At 56.2% G+C, this 22,968-nt stretch overlaps 1 protein-coding gene across 1 annotated transcript in view; it reads left to right on the forward strand.

Moving 5' to 3' along the window:
* Positions 1-22,968, forward strand: part of KIF21B (kinesin family member 21B) — a 47,273-nt gene that overhangs the window by 17,864 nt on the left and 6,441 nt on the right. The window contains exons 8-31 of the mRNA XM_077771987.1: positions 80-102; positions 258-321; positions 428-646; positions 971-1,052; positions 1,499-1,616; positions 2,449-2,640; positions 4,673-4,872; positions 8,093-8,200; positions 8,679-8,747; positions 9,085-9,317; positions 9,730-9,877; positions 10,122-10,316; positions 10,409-10,510; positions 11,721-11,886; positions 12,090-12,141; positions 12,329-12,386; positions 13,146-13,351; positions 13,430-13,504; positions 15,462-15,575; positions 17,231-17,269; positions 19,243-19,379; positions 20,323-20,503; positions 21,699-21,863; positions 22,208-22,325. Of these exons, the coding sequence (XP_077628113.1) occupies positions 80-102; positions 258-321; positions 428-646; positions 971-1,052; positions 1,499-1,616; positions 2,449-2,640; positions 4,673-4,872; positions 8,093-8,200; positions 8,679-8,747; positions 9,085-9,317; positions 9,730-9,877; positions 10,122-10,316; positions 10,409-10,510; positions 11,721-11,886; positions 12,090-12,141; positions 12,329-12,386; positions 13,146-13,351; positions 13,430-13,504; positions 15,462-15,575; positions 17,231-17,269; positions 19,243-19,379; positions 20,323-20,503; positions 21,699-21,863; positions 22,208-22,325 (3,064 nt within the window). The remainder of the gene's footprint in view (positions 1-79; positions 103-257; positions 322-427; positions 647-970; positions 1,053-1,498; positions 1,617-2,448; positions 2,641-4,672; positions 4,873-8,092; positions 8,201-8,678; positions 8,748-9,084; positions 9,318-9,729; positions 9,878-10,121; positions 10,317-10,408; positions 10,511-11,720; positions 11,887-12,089; positions 12,142-12,328; positions 12,387-13,145; positions 13,352-13,429; positions 13,505-15,461; positions 15,576-17,230; positions 17,270-19,242; positions 19,380-20,322; positions 20,504-21,698; positions 21,864-22,207; positions 22,326-22,968) is intronic.

Consider the following 22,968-nt stretch of genomic DNA (forward strand, 5'->3'; position numbering starts at 1 on the left):
GCCGATGACGAACAGTATCTGGTACCAGCCCCCTGGGGATGGACCTTGGCTGTTTCCGATTTCGTGCTCTTACCAACAGTGCTTGTGTACATCTGTGCACACGTATGCATCTTTCTTTGATGTAGATTCCTTTTAGGGAAAGGCTCACATGTGCTGTCTTGCTGGACGCACAGGTACAGGACCACCAGCTTGAGCCGCAGGTCCTTACCATTCCTTACCTTCTTTATTGCTTTCTCCTTGCCGCCTTCCCCCTCCAGGTGATGGCAATGAAGCCATCGGGGCTCTGATCCAGAACTACATCCGGGAGATTGAGGAGCTGCGGTGAGTGAGCCCCAGCCTATCTGGGAATGGTGGAGGGCATGGGCTGGGCCAGAGCCCAGGGCGATGCCGGCGCACCTGGCCCCAACCCCTTGCTCTCCCCACGCAGGACGAAGCTCCTGGAGAGCGAGGCCATGAATGAGTCCCTGCGCCGCAGCCTGTCTCGGGCCTCGGCTCGGAGCCCCTACTCCCTGGGTGCATCTCCTGGGGCTCCGGCCTTCGGGGGCAGCCCGGCCAGCTCCATGGAGGATGCCTCGGAAGTGATCCGCAGGGCCAAGCAGGACCTGGAGCGGCTCAAGAAGAAGGAGATCAGGCAGCGGAGAAAGAGGTGCGCGGAGGGCTCCCGCTCCCGCTTGTGTTTAGCCGGGGGGCTGCCATAGGGCTACTTGGGAACTCACTGAGCACATTTGCTCAGGCGTTTGGGCAAAAGCCCCTCTCCTTTCTCTAATGCTGCACTTTCCCCCGAGGAGAGGGAGGGTGGAGATTACCCAGGGTTAATTCCAGATTGGGGGTAGAGAAGAGCAGCCACGTTCTCTGCAGAACAGGAGCCCAGCCCCATCCTCCTGGCCTCTGGACAAGACATTGCTGTCCCACCCCTACGACCCCCCACCACATGCGCAAAGCTAACCTGGCACCCTTCACTCCTGGGCAGCCCAGAGAAGGAGGCCTTCAAAAAGAGGGCAAAACTCCAACAGGAAAACAGTGAGGAGACCGACGAGAATGAGGCTGAGGAGGTGAGGGACTGCCCCGTCCCCTCCCATCTCCATGCTTACCCCCATGTCCCTGCTGAGCGGAGGGGTCCCCATGGCTACCTTGGCCGGATGGGAGAGGGCTTGGCTCTGCCTCTGGTTGAATTGATCCCTGAGCGTCCTCATACTGGGTGCCCTGGTGTTCTTCATCCCTCAGGCCCCCACCTCATTCCAAACGGGTGAGGCCGGATGGGGAGGCTCTCCCAGAGGGGCTCTGCTCAGGCTGCTGGAGGAGGGGGTCGGGTGGTACTCTTTCAGGACTGGGGATGGGCACAAGGGGCCCTGAGCCTCGTCTGCCCGGTTCCCCACCCTCTTGACACACCTGAGGCTTTGTCCAGACTCCTTCTGCTTCTGGACTCCCCTCCCTGAGGCCAGGCCCAGCCTGAGTGAGGAGGGGCCGCTGGCCTCCCCTAACGCTGCTTGGTGTCCAGGAGGAGGAAGAGCGAGATGAAAGTGGCTGTGAGGAGGAGGAGGGGCGTGAGGATGAAGACGAGGACTCGGGTAGTGAGGAGAGCCTGGTGGACTCGGACTCAGACCCTGAGGAGAAGGGTGCGTGCGCCCGGGCCGGGACAGGGGGAAGCGACACACCCAGTGGTGGGTGCATGGAGCGGGCTGCCCATCAGCACTGGGCCCAGAGAAACTGCACAGACCTTCTGGTATCAAGTCCCTGAGCCAGATGCCCCGAGGAGGCGGGGGAGGTGGGGGTCAGTCTCCTCTTAAGGGGGTCAGGCCTTAAGTGAGTTCTCAAAGAGTATGGATGTCCAGGGCTCGGGACTCCCAGACATGATACCACCACCACCATCACCACCACCACCACCATCAACAGTAAAGACAACAGTAATGAAAAGGGCGGCAGCAGGCACTTACCGAGCATGTGTCATATGCCAGGCACTGCTGAGCTCCACCCCTTTGGCCTGGGTCATTCAGTTCTCACTACAACCCTGTGCATAGGTGTTAGGAACACCCCAAGCTCAGAGAAGCCTAGTGGTTTTCCCCAACGTGGTAGATGCAAGAGCCAAGACTTGAACGTAGGTCTGGCTGGTGCCAAAATGTAGGAACACCCACTCTGTCAACTCTGCCCTGCTGCCATTTTTGACCCACAGCCCTCCTTCTCCACCCAGCCTGGGTCCCATGCCATCTATGACAGGTAGACGTTGGCCTCTGGGGCACAGCAGGGGTGGTGGGATGCCTAGACCCCCCCACCTAGCTCCTGGGCCAGCCTTGAATTTCTGAGGCTAGGCTTCCAATGAGTCACCCCTACCCACCATGGGATTTATCTGGTAGTGGACTGGTCATGGCTGAGCAGAGGAAGGAGAGCCCCAGCGCCCCCACCCCACCCTCAGCCCCCTGAACTGCATTGAGCTTGTCTCTGCCCCCACAGAGGTGAACTTCCAGGCAGACCTGGCTGACCTGACGTGTGAGATCGAGATCAAGCAGAAACTGATTGACGAGCTGGAGAACAGCCAGCGGCGGCTGCAGACTCTCAAGCACCAGTATGAGGAGAAGCTGATTCTGCTGCAGAACAAGATCCGAGACACGCAACTGGAGCGCGACCGTGTGCTGCAGAACCTCAGTGAGGCCGCCACCCCGCTCCTCCCTCGCTGTCCCCCACCCCACCTTTGCAGTCACAAGCCCCACCCAGCAACTGGCACCTTTTGCAATTTACCTGGTCTTCTGGGCAAGGGCTTCTGACCTGTGGACTGTGTCCCTTTGACCCACTGTCACCAACGTCTTAGGTCTAACCCTAGTTCTGTGCTTCATTTTACATCTATTATTATTTTATTAGCATCTTTAGTATATTTTTATTAAAAATATTTTTTTTACATTTACTTATTTTTGAGAGACAGATTACAAGCAGGGAAGGGGCAGAGAGAGAAGAAGACAGAATCTGAAGCAGGCTCCAGACTCTGAGCTGTCAGCACAGAGCCCGATGCAAGGCTTGAACTCACAAACCGTGAGATCATGACTTGAGCTGAAGTTGGATGCTTAACCGACTGAACCATCCAGGCACCCCAGCATCTTTAGTATTATTAGCCTCCTTTATTTCCCTAGGGACGTGGACATGATACTCCTTAGCCTTTTTTTCTGTATTCAGTTCCTGGAGTATTTTCCTTTGAACCTATTTACAAACCTACTCGTCACATTTTGTTTTCTTTATACTGCTTTTTAGCACATTCATTCAATTACTGTTTCACTCATTCATCCTCTGATTCAGCAAACATTTGTTGACTCCATCTTATAGCGCTGACATTATTCTAGGTGCTAGAGATATTGGGGTGAGTAATGTAGTATACATTACTCTGCGTCATGAAATATACATTCTTATGGGGAGGCAGACGTAAATACGATAAGTAAGCAGAATGTGTAACATGTCTGATGCTGATAAGTACCGTGAAAAAAAAATACATCAGGGAAGGAGGTCAGGGAGTGCTGGGGAGTGGGTTGGAGTTTTATAAAGGATGGTCATGGAAGACTTCACGGAGGAGGTGATATCTGAGCAGACTTGAAGGAGGTGAGAGAGTGCCAGCACAGAATGAGCACAGGGCTGAGTATTCCAGGCAGAGAATAGAAGATGCCAAGGCCCCGAGGTGGTGGTGCGCCTGGCATGCTGGTGGAATGACAAGGGACCGATGGCTGGAACATGGTGAAAGGGGACAGTAACAAGAAATGAGATAAGAGAAGAAGTATGGGACCAGGTCATGTCCATCCCTGGAAGGACATTGCTTTATTCCCTAAAGGAGATGGAAGGGTGTGGAGTTTTGAGAGAGGGATGTGATGTCAATTTTAAAAGTATTTTGAGAAGAACATTCTGGCTAATGAGGAGGGGAACGAATGTGGTAGTTTGAGACCAGTTAGAAACTGTTACAAAGATCCTGGTGAATCATTAGGGGCAAACAAACAAACAAACAAATTCTGGTGAAAGAGGATTTAGACAGCATGTGCTGAGGAGTGGTCCAGTTCTGGATCCATTTTGAAAATAGAGACAAAAGTTTGTTGACTGACTGGGTGGAAAATGTCAGGTGAGTCAAAAATGTCTTCAGGGCTCCAGCCTCTGGGAGGACGGTGATGACATCTACTGAGAAAGGGAGCCTGCTGGGGTGAGGGGGACCGAGATTGGGAGTCTGGTCTTGTGCCTGTTAAGTTTGAAGAGTCTGCTGCACATCCCCAAGGAGACACCTGTGGGCATTTCGGGCAGCAAAGGTCAAGGATAGAGAAGTCAAGTTTATCCCTTCTGCTCTGGCCCACATCACTGTCTTCTTACTAGCTCTTTCCTTCCCACTGGCCTGGTTCTTTCCTCCAGTTATGGGTCAGAGCCGAGCCAGCAGGAGTGGCCCACAGGACCCTCCCAGGAAGCTCAGAGATCTCAAGATGCAAACACCCCCTCAAGGTCCAATAGAATGTCTGAGCAGGAAGGGGACTTGGCATCTTCCAGTCGGATCCCCTCATTGTTTAAATAAGAAACATGTGCACAGAGGGGTATGACTTGCTCAAGGCCCCGCAGTGAGACTAGAACCCAGGCTCCTGGTCCCCTCCCCCCCCCCCCCCCCCCACCACCTGAGCCCAAAGTTGACACGGCACTGACAGGGGCCTCTTGCTGCTCTCAGGCACCATGGAGTGCTACACGGAGGAGAAGGCCAACAAGATCAAGGCGGACTATGAGAAAAGGCTGCGGGAGATGAACCGGGACTTGCAGAAGCTGCAGGCCGCACAGAAGGAGCATGCGCGGCTGCTCAAAAACCAGTCCCGCTATGAGAGGGAGCTGAAGAAGTTGCAGACCGAGGTGGCTGAGATGAAGAAGGCCAAGGTAGGGGCCAAGGGGGTGAGCAGCAGGGCTGAGGGGTAGCCATGGGATGTCTTCTTAGAATCCACTTACTGTGTTAAAAATTACCATCGCTATCAGGGTGGGCAGTCTTCCTGACACACAGCACTGTGTAATTCGAGCCTGTCTTGGTCCTGGACACTGAGCCAGGTTCATTGTCCAGGGTGAAAGCACCTCTCCCAGTAGGGGGGCAGGTGAGGATCTCAACACTGCCCCCTGTGGAAGGAAACTGCACCGCAGCTGCCCCCAGTTTTCCCCAGTACATGTGAGAAGTCTCATGTACTCAGCCTTTGCCTATACTAATGATAACAATTATTACCGTTGTCTGAATGCTTACTGTGGTCAGGCTCTAGGCTGGTGGTCTAACCTGCATGAACGTGCTAAGTACTCAGGAGAACATGAAGGAGGCCCGATTATCATTCCTGTTTTGTGCATGAGAAAGTGAGGCTCAGAGAAGTCCATTTCAGCTACTTAGAGTTAGTGCAGGGATTCGAACTCACGCCTCTGCCTCTCAAGCCAATGTGTGTTCTATGTGGCATAGTGCCTTTTCCGCTTGGCCGTCACTCAGAGTACTTCGTCTCTGGGGCCTGGAGCCTGCCCCGAGGTTCTGGTTTCTTGGCTCTGGTCTTCTGCCACCGGTGTCTGAGTGTGTTCTTGTTCTTGCCTGGGGCCTGGCACATCCATGCTCCCTTTTATGTCCCCCCCTCCCCCTGGCCTTCCTAGTCTTGCTGTCCTGCCTTGGCGTCTGGCCCCTTGTGCTTTCCAGCTCTCCACAGCCCTGGGCCAGGCCCTGAAGCTAGACCCCCTAGCAAAACCTGGCACTGGCAGCTGCCCCAGCAGGTTTGGGGAGGGGGGGGAGGGGCGGGCTGGCCTCAGAAATGGGAGCATCAAAGATGGCTTAGGCTGGTGGGACAGAAGTATGGATTTGGGGAGCCGTTAGTAACTGTGGCCTCACTGCTGACTTGCGTGTAGGCCTGCGTGCAGGGCTAGAGGCCGTGCAGTAGTGATACGTTCTCAGAGGAGGTGGGTTCTGAGCCCTCAAGGGAGTCCTGGCCACCTCTCCTGGGCACACGCTGTCTCCAGCCTCATCTGGGCCACAGGTCCAAGGGTTCCATCAGCCTGGCCAGGCTGTTGCTTTACTCAGATAGGCTGGCCTGACCTGGGAAGTCCCACTCCTACTACGATGCTGAGGGGACGTGGATCCCCCAGGTGCCCCCTGGTGGTGGAGAAGGGAGTGGCCAGTGGGCCTTGGGTTTTCCCTGGGGGGAGCAGCACACCCATCAAGGTTTGTGTTTGTAGCTGCTCCCAGGGTAGTTCTGGGGTGGTGCTATCTGCATCCTCAGTCTGTCTCCCTGGAGGCTCCCTGGCTAACGCCCCTGTAGCCGGTACTGGCCAGAGCACATCCTAGCTTGGGGTGACCTTGATAGAGCCTTGTAAAGAAAGCCTGGAGAAATAATATAATGTCCAAGGACCCACCAGTATTCCTGCATTTCAGTCTCAGGTTTGCTGGGGTCCTTCAGCCAGGTGCCCCACTCTGCCCATCTACCCGTGCTCTCATGAGCCCCGACTAGAGGTAGAAAAGAACCTTCCAGGGGTCCCCCGGCAGGGCCCAGGGTTCTGTCAGAAGGACAGATGTGGCATCAGGTTAGAATCCAAGGAGAGCCAGTGTCTAAGAACCTTCCCGCCTCAGTTCAGCTGCAGCAATTCACAGACTTGATCCCATGTGGGGTCTACGGTCCCCAGGGGCTCCTGGGAGATGAGACACTGCCTCCTACTTCGGATGTTCAGAGCAGAGCTGGTCTCGGGTGCTGTGGCCCATTTCAGCACCACCGGGTGCCTGGGATATGCCCGCCCCTTCTAAGACCATCCCCTCTGCGCTGGCCTCTGTGGAACTTGGCCACACATGTAAAGGTGGGCGGATGGGCTCCTGTCTAGGGGTACACAGTTCTTCCCAGGAAGCCTCTGACCCCTGACCCCAGCAGATGGCCATTTCGGGTTTGCACACAACTTCTGACATGCTGGGGTTCTCAGGCCAGCCTGGGGCTGCTCTGCTCAATGCCAGTCCTTTGGGAGAACACTCATTCTTGACCTTGAAGACCCAGCAGCTTCCAGCCCTCCTCTTCTCTGTAGATTCACCCCTGTGGGGCCTGCCTTCTGAGGGAGAAGCTAACCTCGCCAGCCCCCAGGCCTTTAGAGCTTCATTCCTTTCCTCCCATGCCATTTCCTCTCGAGACAGTCCTCAGGGCAGTGCAGCCTGGTGACATTGCTGGCGATGTCTGAGGCCTCCGTGCAGAGGAAGGATCAAGCTCTGTGTGGCTTTCATTCCCCTGTCACTTGGAAGGTGTCTAAAGCCCTGTATACATTGCACTGTCATGCATTGGGCACCAGGACTTGGCGGGAGGGGGCGGCTGCCATGAGGTCCCAGGTACATGGCTCTCTGTCATGTTGGGTCATCTCTGGCTACCACAGTGGTGCTCTCTGTGCCTTTGCCACAGCTCTGACAACCCCAGGTTCCAAGTTCTCTGTGCTTGATCACTAGCTTTGCTCTGAACTGGCATGTGGCCCTCCCTGGGGCTAGAGTGACAGCTGGATTTGGGGGCAAAATGCCCTTGGCCAAAAGTCTGACCATTCATGACCAGTTTTATGACTCAGTCATTTGTCTCTCTGAGGCTCATTTCCTGATTTATAAAATGAGAATGGTAATGCCTCTCTCATGTGACTGTCACAAGAACAGTGCCTGGCGTATTGCATGTTCTCGATAAATGCTAGTAGCTTTTATTGTTGTCACTGGGAGCCTGGCCCTGGAATGTGGCTTGACCCCCACCTCAGCCCTGTCAGCAGCCCAGCCGTCAGTGGGAAAGAGGGAAATGCTCCACCCAGGTGGGATTACCTGCCTCCAGCAACCTGAGCTGGGCTCCCAATGGCCAGACCCAGGACAGGGGTTTGGGTAAGGGCCACCGAGGGCTGTGACATTTAGAAGTGGGTGGCCAGGGTTAGACCTGGCAGAGTCATTGCCCCCGACAGCTGGGCTGGCGGCAAGGCCACTCCTGGCGGATTGCCCCAGCATGGGGCAGCTTCCGCTCGCATGGAAGAGTAGGGGCAGGCCTCTGAGCCCCGGGCCACCACCCCTCCCAACATCTTCAGAGCCAGCCCCTCCTCCCCACTGCCCAGCCCCACCTCACCCCCACCGTGCCTGCCCATGCAGGTGGCCCTGATGAAGCAGATGCGGGAAGAGCAGCAGCGGCGGCGGCTGGTGGAGACCAAGAGGAACCGGGAGATTGCTCAGCTCAAGAAGGAACAGCGGCGACAGGAGGTGAGAGGCAGCCCTTGGGGACTCCCAGCATCCCTGTGTGCCTGGCTGCCCCTCGGTTCCCACTACAGCAGGGCACAGCACAGCATGGAAGGGCCTGAGCACGGCAGCCTTCTGGTCCAGTCCCTCTAGTGTTTGAGGAGGTTGGTGGGGGACCCGAACCCCAGACGGCAGGGCCCTGCCCAGGGTCACCAGCAAGCCAGAGGCGGAACTGTGCAGCTTCCAGCCCTGAGCCCCCGTGCCCCGGATCCTTTGCCTTGGGGCGGACAGGCTCAGGGAATTGCCTGCACGGAGAGAAGGGTCCACACTGTGACTTCTGGGAAGGGGAACCAATCTCCATGTCCCATTTTATCAATAAGTTCTGTCTACACAAGGATCAGCCCGAAGGCCAGGCTTTCACCTATAGAGGTGGGTCCTACAGGCCCCACCTATGGGGTGTGGGGCTGAAGTGTGGACCCCAACCCCCTTCTGTCACCCACAGTTCCAGATCCGAGCTCTGGAGTCCCAGAAGCGGCAGCAGGAAATGGTCCTGAGGAGGAAAACCCAGGAGGTGAGCGGACACAGCTCCCCTTCTCCGGAGTTCCAGCAGAGCCTGGAGGGAACGAGGCCCCGCTGGCGGTGGCCCTGGCTCTCCCTGCCTGTTCGCTCAGCAAATGCAATTGAACAGAGCCTGCGCGAGGCCTGCTGTAAGGGCCGCCCTCCCCAGGAGGCCTGAGGCTTGAAGGCAGGCGGCAGGCTCTGGTCCTGAAGGCCTGAGGCCTTAATTAAAAAGGTGGAAGTGTCTTGTGTTCCTCTCATATCAGAGAGCCCTTGGCTCTGTCTCCGTCCCAAGCCCAGCCACCCCCCAATTTGTCCCTTTCGCTGGGTCCCTCTTCCCTTGGCCACAGGTTTCTGCACTGAGGCGCCTGGCCAAGCCCATGTCTGAGCGGGTGGCGGGGCGTGCAGGACCGAAGCCCCCCATGCTGGACTCGGGGGCCGAGGTGTCAGCCAGCACCACCTCATCTGAGGCCGAGTCAGGGGCCCGCTCGGTCTCCAGCATCGTGCGCCAGTGGAACCGCAAAATCAACCACTTCTTGGGGGACCACCCTGCGCCTGCTGTCAATGGTACCCGCCCTGCCAGGTGAGCTGGGCAGGCAGTACCCCAGCTGGTATGGGCAGGGCGGGTGGAAATATGGGGACAGCAGTACCCCGGCCGGTGGGGGCAGGGCAGGTGGAAATATGGAGGCAGGACTGGAAGGAGGTGGGCTCAAGGGAGGTGTGGTCCTGTGAGGGGTCCCCATGGCTGTCAGCTCTGGGGTGAGGGGGTCCACGGAGCTACAGAGGCTGAGCGTGCTCCCAACCAGGTGGGTGGGGGGTGGGGATTAAAGAGTATGCTTATCTCGATGAAATGAAATGATAAAAAATTGCATCCCCACCAAAAGAACATATTATTATATTAACACTGTTTGATTACAAAATACATATAGAGACTTGGGGGGGGGGATGTAGAAAGGGAGTGCTCCCACCCAATTGCCTTTGCATCTGTCTCCCAGAAAGAAGTTCCAGAAGAAGGGGGCCAGCCAGAGCTTCAGTAAGGCTGCAAGGCTCAAGTGGCAGTCCCTGGAGCGGAGGATCATTGACATCGTCATGCAGAGGATGACCATTGTCAACCTGGAGGCTGACATGGAGCGGCTCATCAAGGTGTGCCTGGCCACAAGGAGCCTGGACTCCTGTCTTCCCCTCCTCTGCCTGTCCTCTGTCGCTTCTGACTCCTCCAGCCCCTCAGATCTCCTTATCCCCATTTCACCCACTCCTGGCACCTGCTCTGGAGTCTGGAGGTGCAGGGGGACCCAGGGACCCCACCTGGCGGGGGGAGGGAGGAGCTGTGGGCAGGGGCAGGGTTGGGCAGCAACCTGAGGCTTGTCCCCCATCACCCTCCCTGCAGAAAAGGGAGGAGCTGTTCCTCCTGCAGGAGGCGCTGCGGAGGAAGCGGGAACGGCTACAGGCTGAGAGCCCAGAGGAGGAGAAGGGGCTGCAGGAGCTGGCGGAGGAGATTGAGGTGCTGGCTGCCAACATTGACTATATCAACGACAGCATCACTGACTGCCAGGCCACCATCGTGCAGCTGGAGGAAACCAAGGTGCCCACGGGGCCTGGCCTGGGTTGGGGTAGGAGCCATGCGGGGGGTGGGGTCAGCCTCAGTGACAAGGGGTCTCTGCCTCCCCGTCATAGGAGGAGCTGGACTCCACGGACACATCGGTGGTTATCAGCTCCTGCTCCCTGGCCGAAGCCCGTCTCTTGCTGGACAATTTCCTCAAGGCGTCCATTGACAAGGTGGGCTAGCAGCTCGCCTCCCAAGCAGGGAGCCCAACAGCCACAGGCACCTCTGTGATCTAGCCCCGTGGTGAAGCACACAGGCCTGGCTCCTGAGCTGCGTCACTACAGGCTGGGGCAAGCTGCCTCCCCTCTGAGCCTCTGATTCCAAAGCTGCAGAGCTGGGGTGATGACAATAGCAAACTCTTAGCCTGCTGCATGGCTTTAACAAGATGACACTTGCACAGGGCTTGCCATGATGCCTGGTACATAGCGGGGCCTCCATTAGAAGTGACCCTACATGTCTGGTCCAGGTCCATCCACAGCAGGGCTCGGGTCTGTTGGGAGAAGCGTGTATCTGTATGTTGGGGCAGGGGCAGCAGGAAACAGACAGACCACATTCCACGCAGGAAGATTTACACTAGAACATCACATCCACCTGTCCTGTGCTCCTGTCCTCTCTCTCCCTGACAGCTGGCCAGAGGATGGGCCTCCTTCCCCCTGGTGCCCCTGGTCTTTGGGGACAGACACCATATAGAGTGTCTGGCGAGGGAGTGGGGAGACCCCCTCTGCTCCCAGTAAGCTCTTAGCTCTATCTGTGTTTTAGGGGACTGAGTTAGTGCTACTGTGACAAAGAACCACAGACTGGGTGGCCTAAACCACACAGATTGATTTTCTCAGCTCTGGAGGCTCAAAGTCCAAGATTAAGAATCAGCAGGACTGGTTGCTTCTGAGGCCTTTCTCTTTGGTTTGTAGGTGACGGCCTCCTCGCCTCAGGCAGTTTTCCGTCTGTGTGTGCCTGTGTCCTAATGTCTTCTTCCTATAAGGCCACCAAGGACATTGGATTAGGGCCCACCCTGAGAACCCCCTTTTAACCTAATTACCTCTTTAGAGACTCCATCTCCAAATACAGTCACATTCTGAAGTGCTGGGGGTTAGACTGTCAGCATGTGAATTTGGGAGGGTGGGGACACAACTCAGCCCATAACAAGGGTCATATTCTAAGGTGACCTCTCCGAACATGTGTACTTGGGGAAAGTTCAGGAGGGTGAGGTTGCGTCTCTAGTCTGGGGCTGGTGTGAGGGTGACGTCTGGGAGTTAGCCTGGGTTTGGGACGGCGGGTACAAGGGTGATATCTGGGAGGGGGACTCTCCACTGGAAGGGTGGTGATGAGGGTGCCCCCAAAGCCAGGGTGGGAAGGGTAACCCTCGGCCTGGCTCCCTGCCCTCAGGGACTACAAGTGGCACAGAAGGAGGCCCAGATCCGACTGCTAGAGGGACGACTGAGGCAGACAGACATAGCGGGTTCCTCCCAGAACCACCTGCTCCTGGACGCACTGCGAGAGAAGGCTGAGACACACCCTGAGCTGCAGGCCCTCATCTACAATGTGCAGCAGGGTACAGTGGGTGTGGGCAAAGGCCTCAAAGCTCCTAGATTTTTCCAGTGCTCCCTGGCTCCGCCCCTGGGGGGACCTTCACCTCCCCAGAACTCCCCCAAAGTCCTAGTCTGATCCCAGTGGGTGAGGTGTGGGAAGGAGGCCATCCCCTCTCCCCTCACTCTGTCGGGGCCTCTCATCCCTCCTCCCTCCTCCCTCCCACAGAGAATGGCTATGCCAGCACAGATGAGGAGATCTCAGAGTTCTCTGAGGGGAGGTGAGTTTTCACATCATGAGTGAGAGGTCGACTCATAGCATGAACCTGGGGCTGGGGGGTGGGGGCTTGCCATAGGGTCCCAGGGCTAAGCCTGGATTTGGGAGCTCTTTGCAACCCATGAGTCTAAGGCTCAGAGAGCCAAAGCACAGGCTCTCAGGATCCTGAACTCCCTCTGCTTCTTCCTTAGCTTCTCCCAGTCATTCACCATGAAAGGTTCCACCAGCCATGATGATTTCAAGTTCAAGGTGAGCCCCATGGGAAGGCAGACAGGCTGCAGCAGGGCGAGTCTCCCCATCGCCTGGTCTCCATCTTTCTGTGGCTCTGCCTCCACCCCCCAGCCCTGACCTGACAATATTGCCTCCAGCTGGGATGGAGATACCCTGGGTTGGAATTGGGGGGTGCTCAGTTATGTACCTGGTTACAACCCATTCTTCCTGAGGTAGGTGGAAAGTGAGACAAATAGCTGGAGTCACTGCACAGTTATGTCACCAGAGCCAGAGGCCCTGCTTTCAAAAATCACCCTGTTCCCTGCCCCCAGACTCTGCCTCATGCTCCAAGTCAAAGACTAACTTGAGACCTCTAGTTATTCCACATGCAGATTATTGATTCAACGGTATGGGAGTCAACAATGGGAGTCACCTACCAAGGAGGGGTCAGTTATTAATCTGAACCAAGAAACAGAATTTATTAGAGAGAGAAGGGTGGGGACTCCAGACTGGGAACAGTAAACTGTGCATAGTTTTTGGATAAACTGATTAGCTGACCAGCAAAGAGGTCATGCTGGGTATTCTGTGTTTGCAGAGTCCAAACAAGGGCAGTAAAACCCTTTCAGTTGCTTTGGATTCTCTACAAGCCTTGAGAGATGGTCTCTGGGTGATGTTCACCTGGGTCTTCCATTAGTGGTGCCACCATATGCTAAGAGGCACTGTTTCCTTCATTAGGATTTGCCCAGCTCTCCCGTTACATTTGGGCAAGTCGGTTCACCCCATTGCTTCTGTTCCCAGGGTGAGCCCAAGCTGTCTGCCCAGATGAAGGCTGTGTCAGCCGAGTGCCTGGGTCCCCCACTGGATATCTCCACCAAGAACATCACCAAGTCCCTGGCCTCCCTTGTCGAGATCAAAGAGGATGGAGTGGGCCTCTCCATCCGAGACCCCTACTACCGGGACAAGGTGTCACGCACCATCAGCCTGCCCACCAGAGGCAGTACTTTGTAAGGAGGGGAGCCAGGCGCATGGGTCAGGGTGGGTAGGGAGTTAGGTCGGGGTCTCACTGGACTCTTCTGTTCTAGTCCCCGGCAGTCTCGAGGCACGGAGACATCCCCACTGACCCGAAGGAAGTCGTATGACCGAGGGCAGCCCATTAGGTGAGAGCATGTTCCAGAACCTGCACCAGAGTCACTGCCATCCTTGGGTGCATGAATCACTGTGATGGTCTACTGTAGATCTTCATGCATACTTTAGTCTGGGCTGGTCTAAGTCATTCAGCTTTCCCCCATGCCCCTTTCTCAATCCTGTCAGGCATGGGCTCAGGAGATATCATGTCCATAAGCACCTTGAACTGGATGGCTAACCCTGCTGCCAAAAACTGTTGGCTGATGGGAGCTCAACGTTGGTGCCTTTGTAGTGGCTTAAACTAGTCATTGCACTGATGTGCTTCAGCTTCTTTTCATGATGACAAGTACTTGGGAGGTCTCAGCCCTTTCTAAGGTCATGTCATGTGAAGAGCGTAGACGTTTAAAGAAAACCCAGGAGATGATTGCAGAATGGTGGCCAAGTCTCTAACTTGTTAGCCACTCATAGCATTGGGTCCTACAGAGCTTCTACAGGTCACCAGAAACCTCCTATGGTCATCTGGCCCATGCACTTAGTTTGCAGAGAGCTTTGATGGCTTTCTCCAAGTCCTACAACTTAGTAGACGAAGAGCAGGGGCTCATGATGACCTCTTTCCACCACCCGACCTGGTGGAAGGCAGGAGGATTTGCTCAGGCTTCCAGCCCTCCCTCGAGTCCGAAGCCTGGGCAGATGCCCATGCCAGTAGCTTGCCGTGGGGGCCTTCAGTGGGGAGGAGTTACATGGATATCTGTATACTGGGGGCCTCACAGACAATCGCTTCACCCATGAACTGAGAGAACACACTTAAGCTGCAGTCTGAGGGATTTAGACTCTTCAAAGGAAGAGAGGGTGTAGGCCAAACCCGATGACAGCTTTCCAAGGAGAGGAAACGTTGGGCTATTGCAATGGGGAGGTGCAATGCAGTCTTGGATTCTTCCCCGATGATACAGTCAATCCTCAGTATTCACAGTCCTTATGTTGTATCAAGTCACTGTGAACATAGAATTAGCGAATACTGAACCACTGTTCCTGGGGAAATACAGGGGTAGGTTCCTGAGAGCTTCTGGTCACATTTTCATCAGCCAGTCAGTATAGAACCTTCTTTTATGTGTGTCTCTGTTTAAAGACCTTCCATTTAATATATGTTATCAGTTCACTAACATTGAGCTCGCAGCCAATAGTACTGTAACCCACACCTAAACAAAGCCTTTCTAACACATGTATTTTCTTTAATTTTTTAATGTTTTATGGATTTCTGAGAGAGAGAGAGACAGTGTGAGCAGGGGAAGGTCAGAGAGAGAGAGGGAGACACAGAATCCGAAGCAGACTCCAGGCTCTGAGCTGTCAGCACAGAGCCCAACGCGGGGCTGAAACCCACTAACTGTGAGATTGTGACCTGAGCCGAAGTCAGACGCTTAACCTACTGAGCCACCCGGGCGCCCCTAACACATGTATTTTCTACATAAGACACGTTACAGCCTTCACGTGCTTAGACATGTGCCAGACAGCCCTTCAGCACTATGCTTTGGGGGTCTTTTAAACAGTGAAAACACCAACAAAAAGCACAAAAATGCAAAAAACATGGCCCTAAATAGACCACAAAGAAGGTTGCTTGTTACAGTATGAGAGCAAGAAGGCAGATTGTCGCCTCATTTGACTTCTGCTGAGAACATGTGCATCTGCAGACTTGAATTTTTGGCTGCTCTGCCCCATGTCTGGGAATGACCCCAAAGCACCGTGAGAGTTAATTTGGGATTACAAATACATTTTAATGCGCAGGTAAACCCCCAGGTATAGAATCCATGAATAATGAGGATGGACTATTTCAGAACAGCATGTAGGAGCTGAATCCGGATCATTGCACAGCAGGCCCCGCCCTGCGGGCCTTAGAGCCAAGACAGAAGGTGGTGCTGGAAGCACAGCGCGGGTGTGGGTCTGGGGGCTGGACGTGTGGTCACTGACACATGCTGCTCTGTCCCCACTCACCAGGTCCACAGATGTGGGATTCACGCCCCCCTCATCCCCTCCCACTCGGCCCCGCAACGACCGCAATGTCTTCTCTCGTCTCACCAGTAACCAGAGCCAAGGGTCAGCACTGGACAAGTAAGAGCCAGGGCGGGCCAGGGAGGGCGCCGCAGGCAGGGCCGGTCAGCTGGGCAGACCCTGAGCACGCTGCTCCAGCCCCTCGGAGAGATGAGGCTCTGAAGCTCTTCTGCCGGTGTCTCTGTCCTTTCTATTCTAACTGTGGACCCTTCCTTTCCCCCCCGGCATGCTGGGACCTCAGAAGAGGCCAAGAAGGAAGCCACAGGGACAGGGGGCAGTCAGGTGGGGATGTCTGCACAGGTCCAGCCCCCCAGAGGGCCTCACCAGAACTGCGCCTTGAGTCCTCTGCTGATTCTCTTTGACTCTTGGATTTTTCTCCTAAGCCCTTTCACGGGACTTCAACCACTCCTTCCCTGCCACACATGCTCGGGCGAGGTCCCGGTGGCCCTTGCGCACTGTCCCAGTAGAAAGGGACTCCCTAATTGCCTTCACATGACAGGATCACCCCGACTGATGTGTTCATTTCCCGTTGGGCTGCTGTGACTATTGCTAGCCCAGTGGGTACTAACAACAATCTTGTGCATTCAGAAGGCACCTTCACTATGTACCTGCTTTCATATATGTTATTCATGTAGACTGTAATCAACCATGAGAACTCTCTTACCTATTTTACAGAAGAGGAAATGAGGTCTAAAGAGGCCCAATGACATTTACCTAGAAAGTGGCAGACATGGGCCTCTGACGTGCTTCAGCATCCGTTCCTCCCAGTGGGACTCTGCCTTGGGACAGGGGGGACCCTGTCGTCCCTGTGCTCCCTACACTCTGGACCTTGCTCCGGCCCTCTGCAACTCTCTGCGGCCTCCAAGAGGGCTCTTTTCTTGGCTCCCTAAAGCATCTCTGCCCTGGCAGGGAGGAAGGGGGCAGAGCTGTTGTTCAGGGGAGCCCAGGCTAGAAGGTGCTAGTTCTCACACCGGGTACCTGACAGCAGCCCCTCCCCACAGAAATGTCCCTTGCCGGGTCAGAATACGACTCCCTCCCCAAACCCACCATGGCTCAGCTTCCGTTTTAGAAGGGGCGAACCAAGCCTAGACCACGCCAACCAGGGTGCCCCCACCCACACCGTACCTTTACAGTCAGCAGGTCCCTTTTCCAGAAGCATAGAAGTGGGACTCTGGCCATTCCAACCAGGTTGTCTTGCAGACCTCGGCCCCGTCCGGTCGACCAGGTCTTGGGGCCCATGTGTGGTAGAGACTCAGCTCCCAGGCACATCCCAGTGGGCTTGCTGGGGACAGTGGGCTTTGTAAATAAGGAAGTCCCTGAGGAAGCCGTGGAAGAAGCCAGCTCCCGGGGTAGGAGCAGGCATGGCTTCCTCTGGCCTCAGGCACGTAGGGACGTTGCTGGTGCAGAGCAGGGCGCCGCAGCTTGTACCATGGGGCAGCCAGGGGCTTACAACCAGCAAACAACCCACGAGCTGAAATGTCTCCCCGGAGCGTGGCCCTCTCCTCACTCCTACCCTGTTAGCTGAGGGTCCCCCGGCGGCCGGCCCCTCCCCACCTCCTCTCCTGCTGTCCCTCAGCGCCCTTGCCCTCTGCCTCTCCCTGCTGCCCTTGAAGAGAATAACCTGCCCTCTGACCCCCCACGCTGCTGCTGCCTCCGCCATCCCTTCGTGTGTTTTCCTCTCTCCCCTAATCCAGCTAATTTTCTGCCCTCCCCAGGTCTGATGACAGCGACTCCTCTTTGTCGGAGGTCCTGAGGTACACACAGAATGTCTCCCGTGTTGGCTTCCCAGCTCTCACTCTCTGCTCTCTCCCCTCTCTGCCTCTCACTGCACCTCCCCTCCCGCCTGCACACCTGCGTCCTCAGCATGCCGCCCTCCCCCCTGGCCTGCCTCCCCTCCTCCGTGGTTCCTCCCTCTCAGGGTCGCTGTGTGGCCTCCGGCTGGAGCTGGGGGCTTGGGGAGGGGTGCACAGTTGCTTGCCACAGACGCTGCTCTCTTCTCCTTATCACCTGGGCAGGGAGGGGGAGAGCATGGGAGCCCGGGGTTGTCTGGGGCTGGGACCGAGCTCTGCCGAGGGGCTAGGGTGAGGGGCAAGGCTGGGGAAAGCCTGGGGGCCTGCAGGGCCCAGCTGGGCAGGTGTCGGTGGCTGTCCCCAGCGTCCTCGTGACCTCAGCTTGTGCCCGTGAGGTGCACAGCTCAGCCCTTGGCTCTGAGAGGAGCAGCAGGGGGTGAGGGAGGGCGGTGCCCGCTGCCCACACCTCCTGGTATGTGGACCTGGGTGCCAGGAGACCTCTTTGCCCAATTTTGGGAAGAGCAGAGACCAGTTTCCACAGCGACCCCAGTTCTACCCCTACTGCGAAGAGCGTGTCCTAGCACCCGATGGGCCTGAGCTCCTGCCAGGCAGATCGTCACCCCTGGGCCGAGAGCTCCCTCCAGCTCTCCCAGAGCGCCCACCGCTCACCGCGTCTGCTGCCCGGGCTATTGACGTGTCTGCAAGCCCGCCGGCAGGGAGCGAGGCTTTGCCACCATGAGCAGCTAGCCAGCCTACCAGCCTCTCTCACTGAGGAGGGTTATCCTTGTGATGCACTTTCCCCAGCGGCCTTGGGCTTTTTCTGCAGCCACACAGCTGGGCCCAAACCAGTGTCGGAAGCAGGCAGCTGTGGGGGCAGTTCACATGGGTGTGACATCCAGCTGGCCCCTGGCCCTGTCTGATTGCCGTCCTTGCAGGGGGGCCTGGCTGAGTCCGCGGGGCGGTGAGAAGCCCCGTGGAAGGAGCACCGGGCACTTCAGCAGCCCATCGGCCACGGCGTCACTGTCAGGAGCCGTGTTCTCTTTGGAAAAGAGCGAGAACATATTTTTAGACTTGCACATAACTTGGCCGGGGTCTCATTACAAAAGACCTTCCCTGAAGGGGAAAAAAAGTCCCCAGAACCTCCAGCAGGCTGGCATAGCAGAATCCTCCTGCTCACTGAGGACAGACCCTATACTCCCTTCCAGAATGTTCATGGGAAACGAGGAGGTGCCTCTCAGGGTGCATATGGCCTCATTTCCCAAGGAGCCCTAGGCATCCCTAACCCAGAGCTGAGCTGGGGGCCCCTAAAGGGATTAAGTTAGGCCTTTGTAAATGACAGTCGCAGGTCTGACCACGCAGGTCCGAAAGGGGCCCACGGGTGGGTGGGAGTGTACGTGTGTGCACAGGCACGCGTGTGTACGTGCACCGGTCCCAGAAGTCGCTGTCACATGGCACCGAGGTGGTTGGAGGGTGACAGCCCGAGCCCCCCCCCGCTGTGACCCTCACCTCCCCCTGGGTTCACTGCAGCAGCAGCAGGGAGTCAGAGTTAGTACAGGAGCCGGTGCAGCCCCGGGGCCTTGGCCCTGCCTAGCAGGGCGTCCGCGCACTTAGGTCTCAGGATCTGGTGGGGCAGGCACCAGATGGGAGCTCCCCGTGGGCAGGGCCCATGTCTCCTTCCTGCGGTGCCCAGCACACGGCTTGCTCCCTCAGAAGTGTTCGAGATGGTGACTGACAGGCTGTTGTTCAGACAGGCCATCCCCACCTGCAGAGCCTATTCCCAGCTCTCAGACGCTGGTGGCATTTGGCCGGAGTCTCTGGCGTCTTCTTCATTAGGCCTAGTCCTCTCTCTGTACACCCCCTCTTGCCTGTGTACCTCACCCAACCTGGCCTGAGTCTCCCCGGCTGACAGGTGCCCCTCTCTCCTCTCTCCCGGGAAGGGGCATCATCACCCCCGTTGGAGGAGCCAAGGGTGGAAGGACGGCCCCGCTGCAGTGCGTCTCCATGGCCGAGGGCCACACCAAGCCCATCCTCTGCCTGGACGCCACGGACGAGCTGCTGTTCACAGGGTCCAAAGGTGAGCAGAACCCAGCCTGGCCGGGTAGCGTCAGGCCTCACCCCCACCCCTGCTTCCTTTGGCAGAATGGGCTGTAAAGATGAAAACGCAGAGCCCCCAGGAGTTGAGGAGGTGGGGTCAGCTTGCTCACTACCTTGTCTCATGTCTCCTGCCTTGGCTCAGGGATGCCCGGCTTGGGTGCCCTTGACCAAGTCTCCCCTCGTATAGCTCCCCGTGGTAGCTCCATCCAGCATTTCCTTCCAGAGCTTCCTCAGAAACTCCAGGAAGCTTCTGGGGTGCCCCACCTTGTCTCCTCATCCCAGTCCCCCAACACTACTACCCCCTGACGTCTACTCCATCACATTCGTCTAAGAAATCTCTGTGATCTTGACAGCAGGACCTCACAAAGTCACAATTAATCACAGCAGCAAAATCAGGAAAGTTTTACCAGCAGAAAGAACAGTTCTGCAGGAGACCTGTCAATAGAAACACAATCATTAATATATATGTATGTGCATGGCGAGAAGGGGCCGAGTCGTCCATCTAGGTGTGATTTGTTGATTCCAAGTTTTCCCCATAAGATTTGCTTGCCATTTGTTCATCAGTCGTGTCAGCTATTAGCAATTGTAGGGATAGATACCAAAAGCTTAAGAATTTTATTTTAGCCCAGGGCACCCTAGCAACACACAGAACTCTGGTCTTTGTATAGAGTTTGCTTGAGAAACCCTGGCCTGTGGTTCTAACGGACTTCTCTCCGGAGTGTTTCTGGGCGCGCACACACCATGTGAGCATGCGCGAGCCCATCTTTCTCTCCCTTGGCCCTAGGGCTCCTCCCTCTAGATGTCTCTGGACCGTCTCCCCCACATCCACAACCCCTGTGTAGGGGGAGCGTGCGTTACCTGGCCGCCGCTAACTGGCATCTGTCCTCCACCCCCCCACCCACCTGTCTCCCTGTCCCTTACAGACCGCAGCTGTAAGATGTGGAACTTGGTCACAGGCCAGGAGATCGCAGCACTGAAGGGCCACCCCAACAACGTGGTGTCTATCAAGTACTGCAGCCATTCCGGGCTTGTGTTCTCCGTGTCTACCTCCTACATCAAGGTGTGGGACATCCGGGACTCAGCCAAGTGCATTCGGACCCTCACGTAGGTACTCCCCCAGCTGGCTCACAGGGGTGGGCTGGGCGCTGGTGCTCAGCCCTGGTGACCTACTCAGTATAGCCAAGGCCAGCTACTTGGGCACAGAGGCCCTTTTGGGCACATGGATTTGACCTGAATCTGAGGGACAAGGTGAGATTCCCTGGACTGGGGGACAGCGCCCTGGGCAGCATCTGAGTGAGCCTTAGGACTGTTTAGCCCCCTTGCTTCATCTCACCCTCCTCGGCCCTGGCCCTGGCTTGTGCCAGGCATCCCCCTAGGAGTCTGAAAGGCGGGCTGGGAATCGGGTGCTCAGCAGGCGGCGGCAGGCTCCAAAGCCGCATTGGCCACCTATCTGCCTAAATGAGCCACCAGAGCTGCTCCTGATCCCTGACCCTGACAGTCTCAGGCAGACAGACATGCGGGAGACAGACGTGAGACAAGGGGTCCTGCAAAATGAAGTTATTTCCTAGCTGAAGTCATGCTTCTTCCTTGTGTTTACGTTATAAGCTGTAATCTGTTATTTAACTTGATCCTTAAAAAAGACTAAACACGGAGGCTTCTTAGGGCAGTGAATCTTCCCTTTGTGAGGCTATAATGGTGGATACAGGTCATTATGCATTTGTCCAGACCCGCAGAGTGTACACCACGAGTGAGCCTTCATGTCAGCTGTGGACGCAGGGGGGTTATGCTGTGTCAGCGCGGGTCTGTCAGTTGTAGCAAACACGCCCCCTTCTGGTGGGGCTGTTGGTAAGGGGGGAGGCTGTGGATGTGTGGGGGCAGGAGGAGATGGGAAACCTTCGCCTCAGTTTTGCTGTGATCCTATAACCTCTTTAAGACTAGCCTTTTTAAAAAACCAAAGAAACTCAGTGAATGGAATGGGTATTATCCCCTCTTTTTAAAGACGAGGAAACTGAGACTCAGAGAGATTAAGTGTTTTCCACAAGACCTTGGTTCAAACCCAGTCCCCTGACTGAGTCTTACCATCTTTTTCTGCTGGGGGTGGAGTGGCACTATTCCCCTTGGTCTTACTCACGTTGGACCAGAAACGTCTAGGGGAGAGCTTGGCTCCTCTCCGTCAGTCAGGGAAGGCTTCCTGGAAGAACTGGGTTATCAGGCCTGGTCTGAGTGGGGTTTGCTCAGCTTCCTGCCTGTGTGGATGGACCGCCTTGATCTCTGACCTTGCCTTCCTTGCTTGTGGCAGGTCCTCGGGCCAGGTGACCTCAGGTGACGCCTGTGCTGCCACATCCACCCGCGCCATCACCAGCGCTCAGGGGGAGCATCAGATCAACCAGATCGCCCTCAGCCCTTCGGGCACCATGCTGTACGCCGCCTCGGGCAATGCCGTCCGCATCTGGGAGCTCAGCAGGTCAGGGGGAGGCTCCAGGAGCAGCAGGGGGCGTGGCATGGCAGAGGCAGGCACGCGGGCTCAGCGGGCTCAGCTCCGGGCTGAGCACACCTCAGGGCTGGCAGGACCCCATGCTGTTGGACTCCTGTCCCTGCTCCGAGATACAGGAACCGTGTTCCCTGAGATCCCTGCGACCCAGGGCAGCTTGTGTCTAGATCCTTCATCTTGCTTTGAGGGAGGAGGCAGAGTGCCCTGGCCAGACCTATTCATTCTAGGACAGACCCCCTCCCCCCGCCTCTGCCGCCACAACCCAGGGCTCCCTCTGATCCATCTTCCCCCATCGGCGGGCCTCTCCCCACCCGCAGGTTTCAGCCCGTCGGCAAGCTGACTGGCCACATCGGCCCTGTGATGTGTCTGACGGTCACCCAGACGGCCAGCCAGCACGACCTGGTGGTGACCGGCTCCAAGGACCACTACGTTAAGGTGCCTGAGAAGGCCTCCCTCTGTGGCCTGGGGCAGGGGGTGGGGGGCATTCTCTGCGTTTCTTCTGCCCTCCCTCCCCCCCCTTCCCTCTGTCCCCTTGGGAACACTCATGACAAATACTGAGACTTCTGGGGATTTATGCTGAAGAAATCACCCCGAAGAAGCAAGGAGATGTGTGCGGAAAGTAGATTGCAGCGATATTTTTGCAAATGGTGAAGAATTTAAAACAACCGGAATGTCTCAGGGTAGAATAGCAGTCACGTAAATTAGGGAAAACCCGCCGAAGGGGTTGCAGTGCATCTTACTAAAGTGATAAAATGAGAACAAAACACAAAGGATACAAAACAACCTAGTTTTGTTCGCTCCCCGATTATATCACTGAAAGCCGTATGTACACAGTCAGAAACTGGAAAGCGGTAGAGAAGCAGAGGGTGGTTGCTGTCATGATGAATGTTTTTATTTTAAGGTACAAGCAATATTTATTTAAAAGTAGAAGGGATTTAAAAGGAGGTTCACAGCCCAAACCCACCTTTCTCCGTATCAGCCACATGTTGAGCTGTGGGGTCACCCCTGCATTAATTTAAGCCAGTCTCCTGCTCCCCCGCTGCCCCAGTCCCCTTAGGAAGGGCCAAGACCTGAGCCT

Source organism: Crocuta crocuta, unplaced genomic scaffold (genome assembly GCF_008692635.1).
Source record: "Crocuta crocuta isolate KB4526 unplaced genomic scaffold, BGI_CrCroc_1.0 scaffold318, whole genome shotgun sequence".
In the NCBI taxonomy this organism is placed as follows: Eukaryota; Metazoa; Chordata; class Mammalia; order Carnivora; family Hyaenidae; genus Crocuta; species Crocuta crocuta.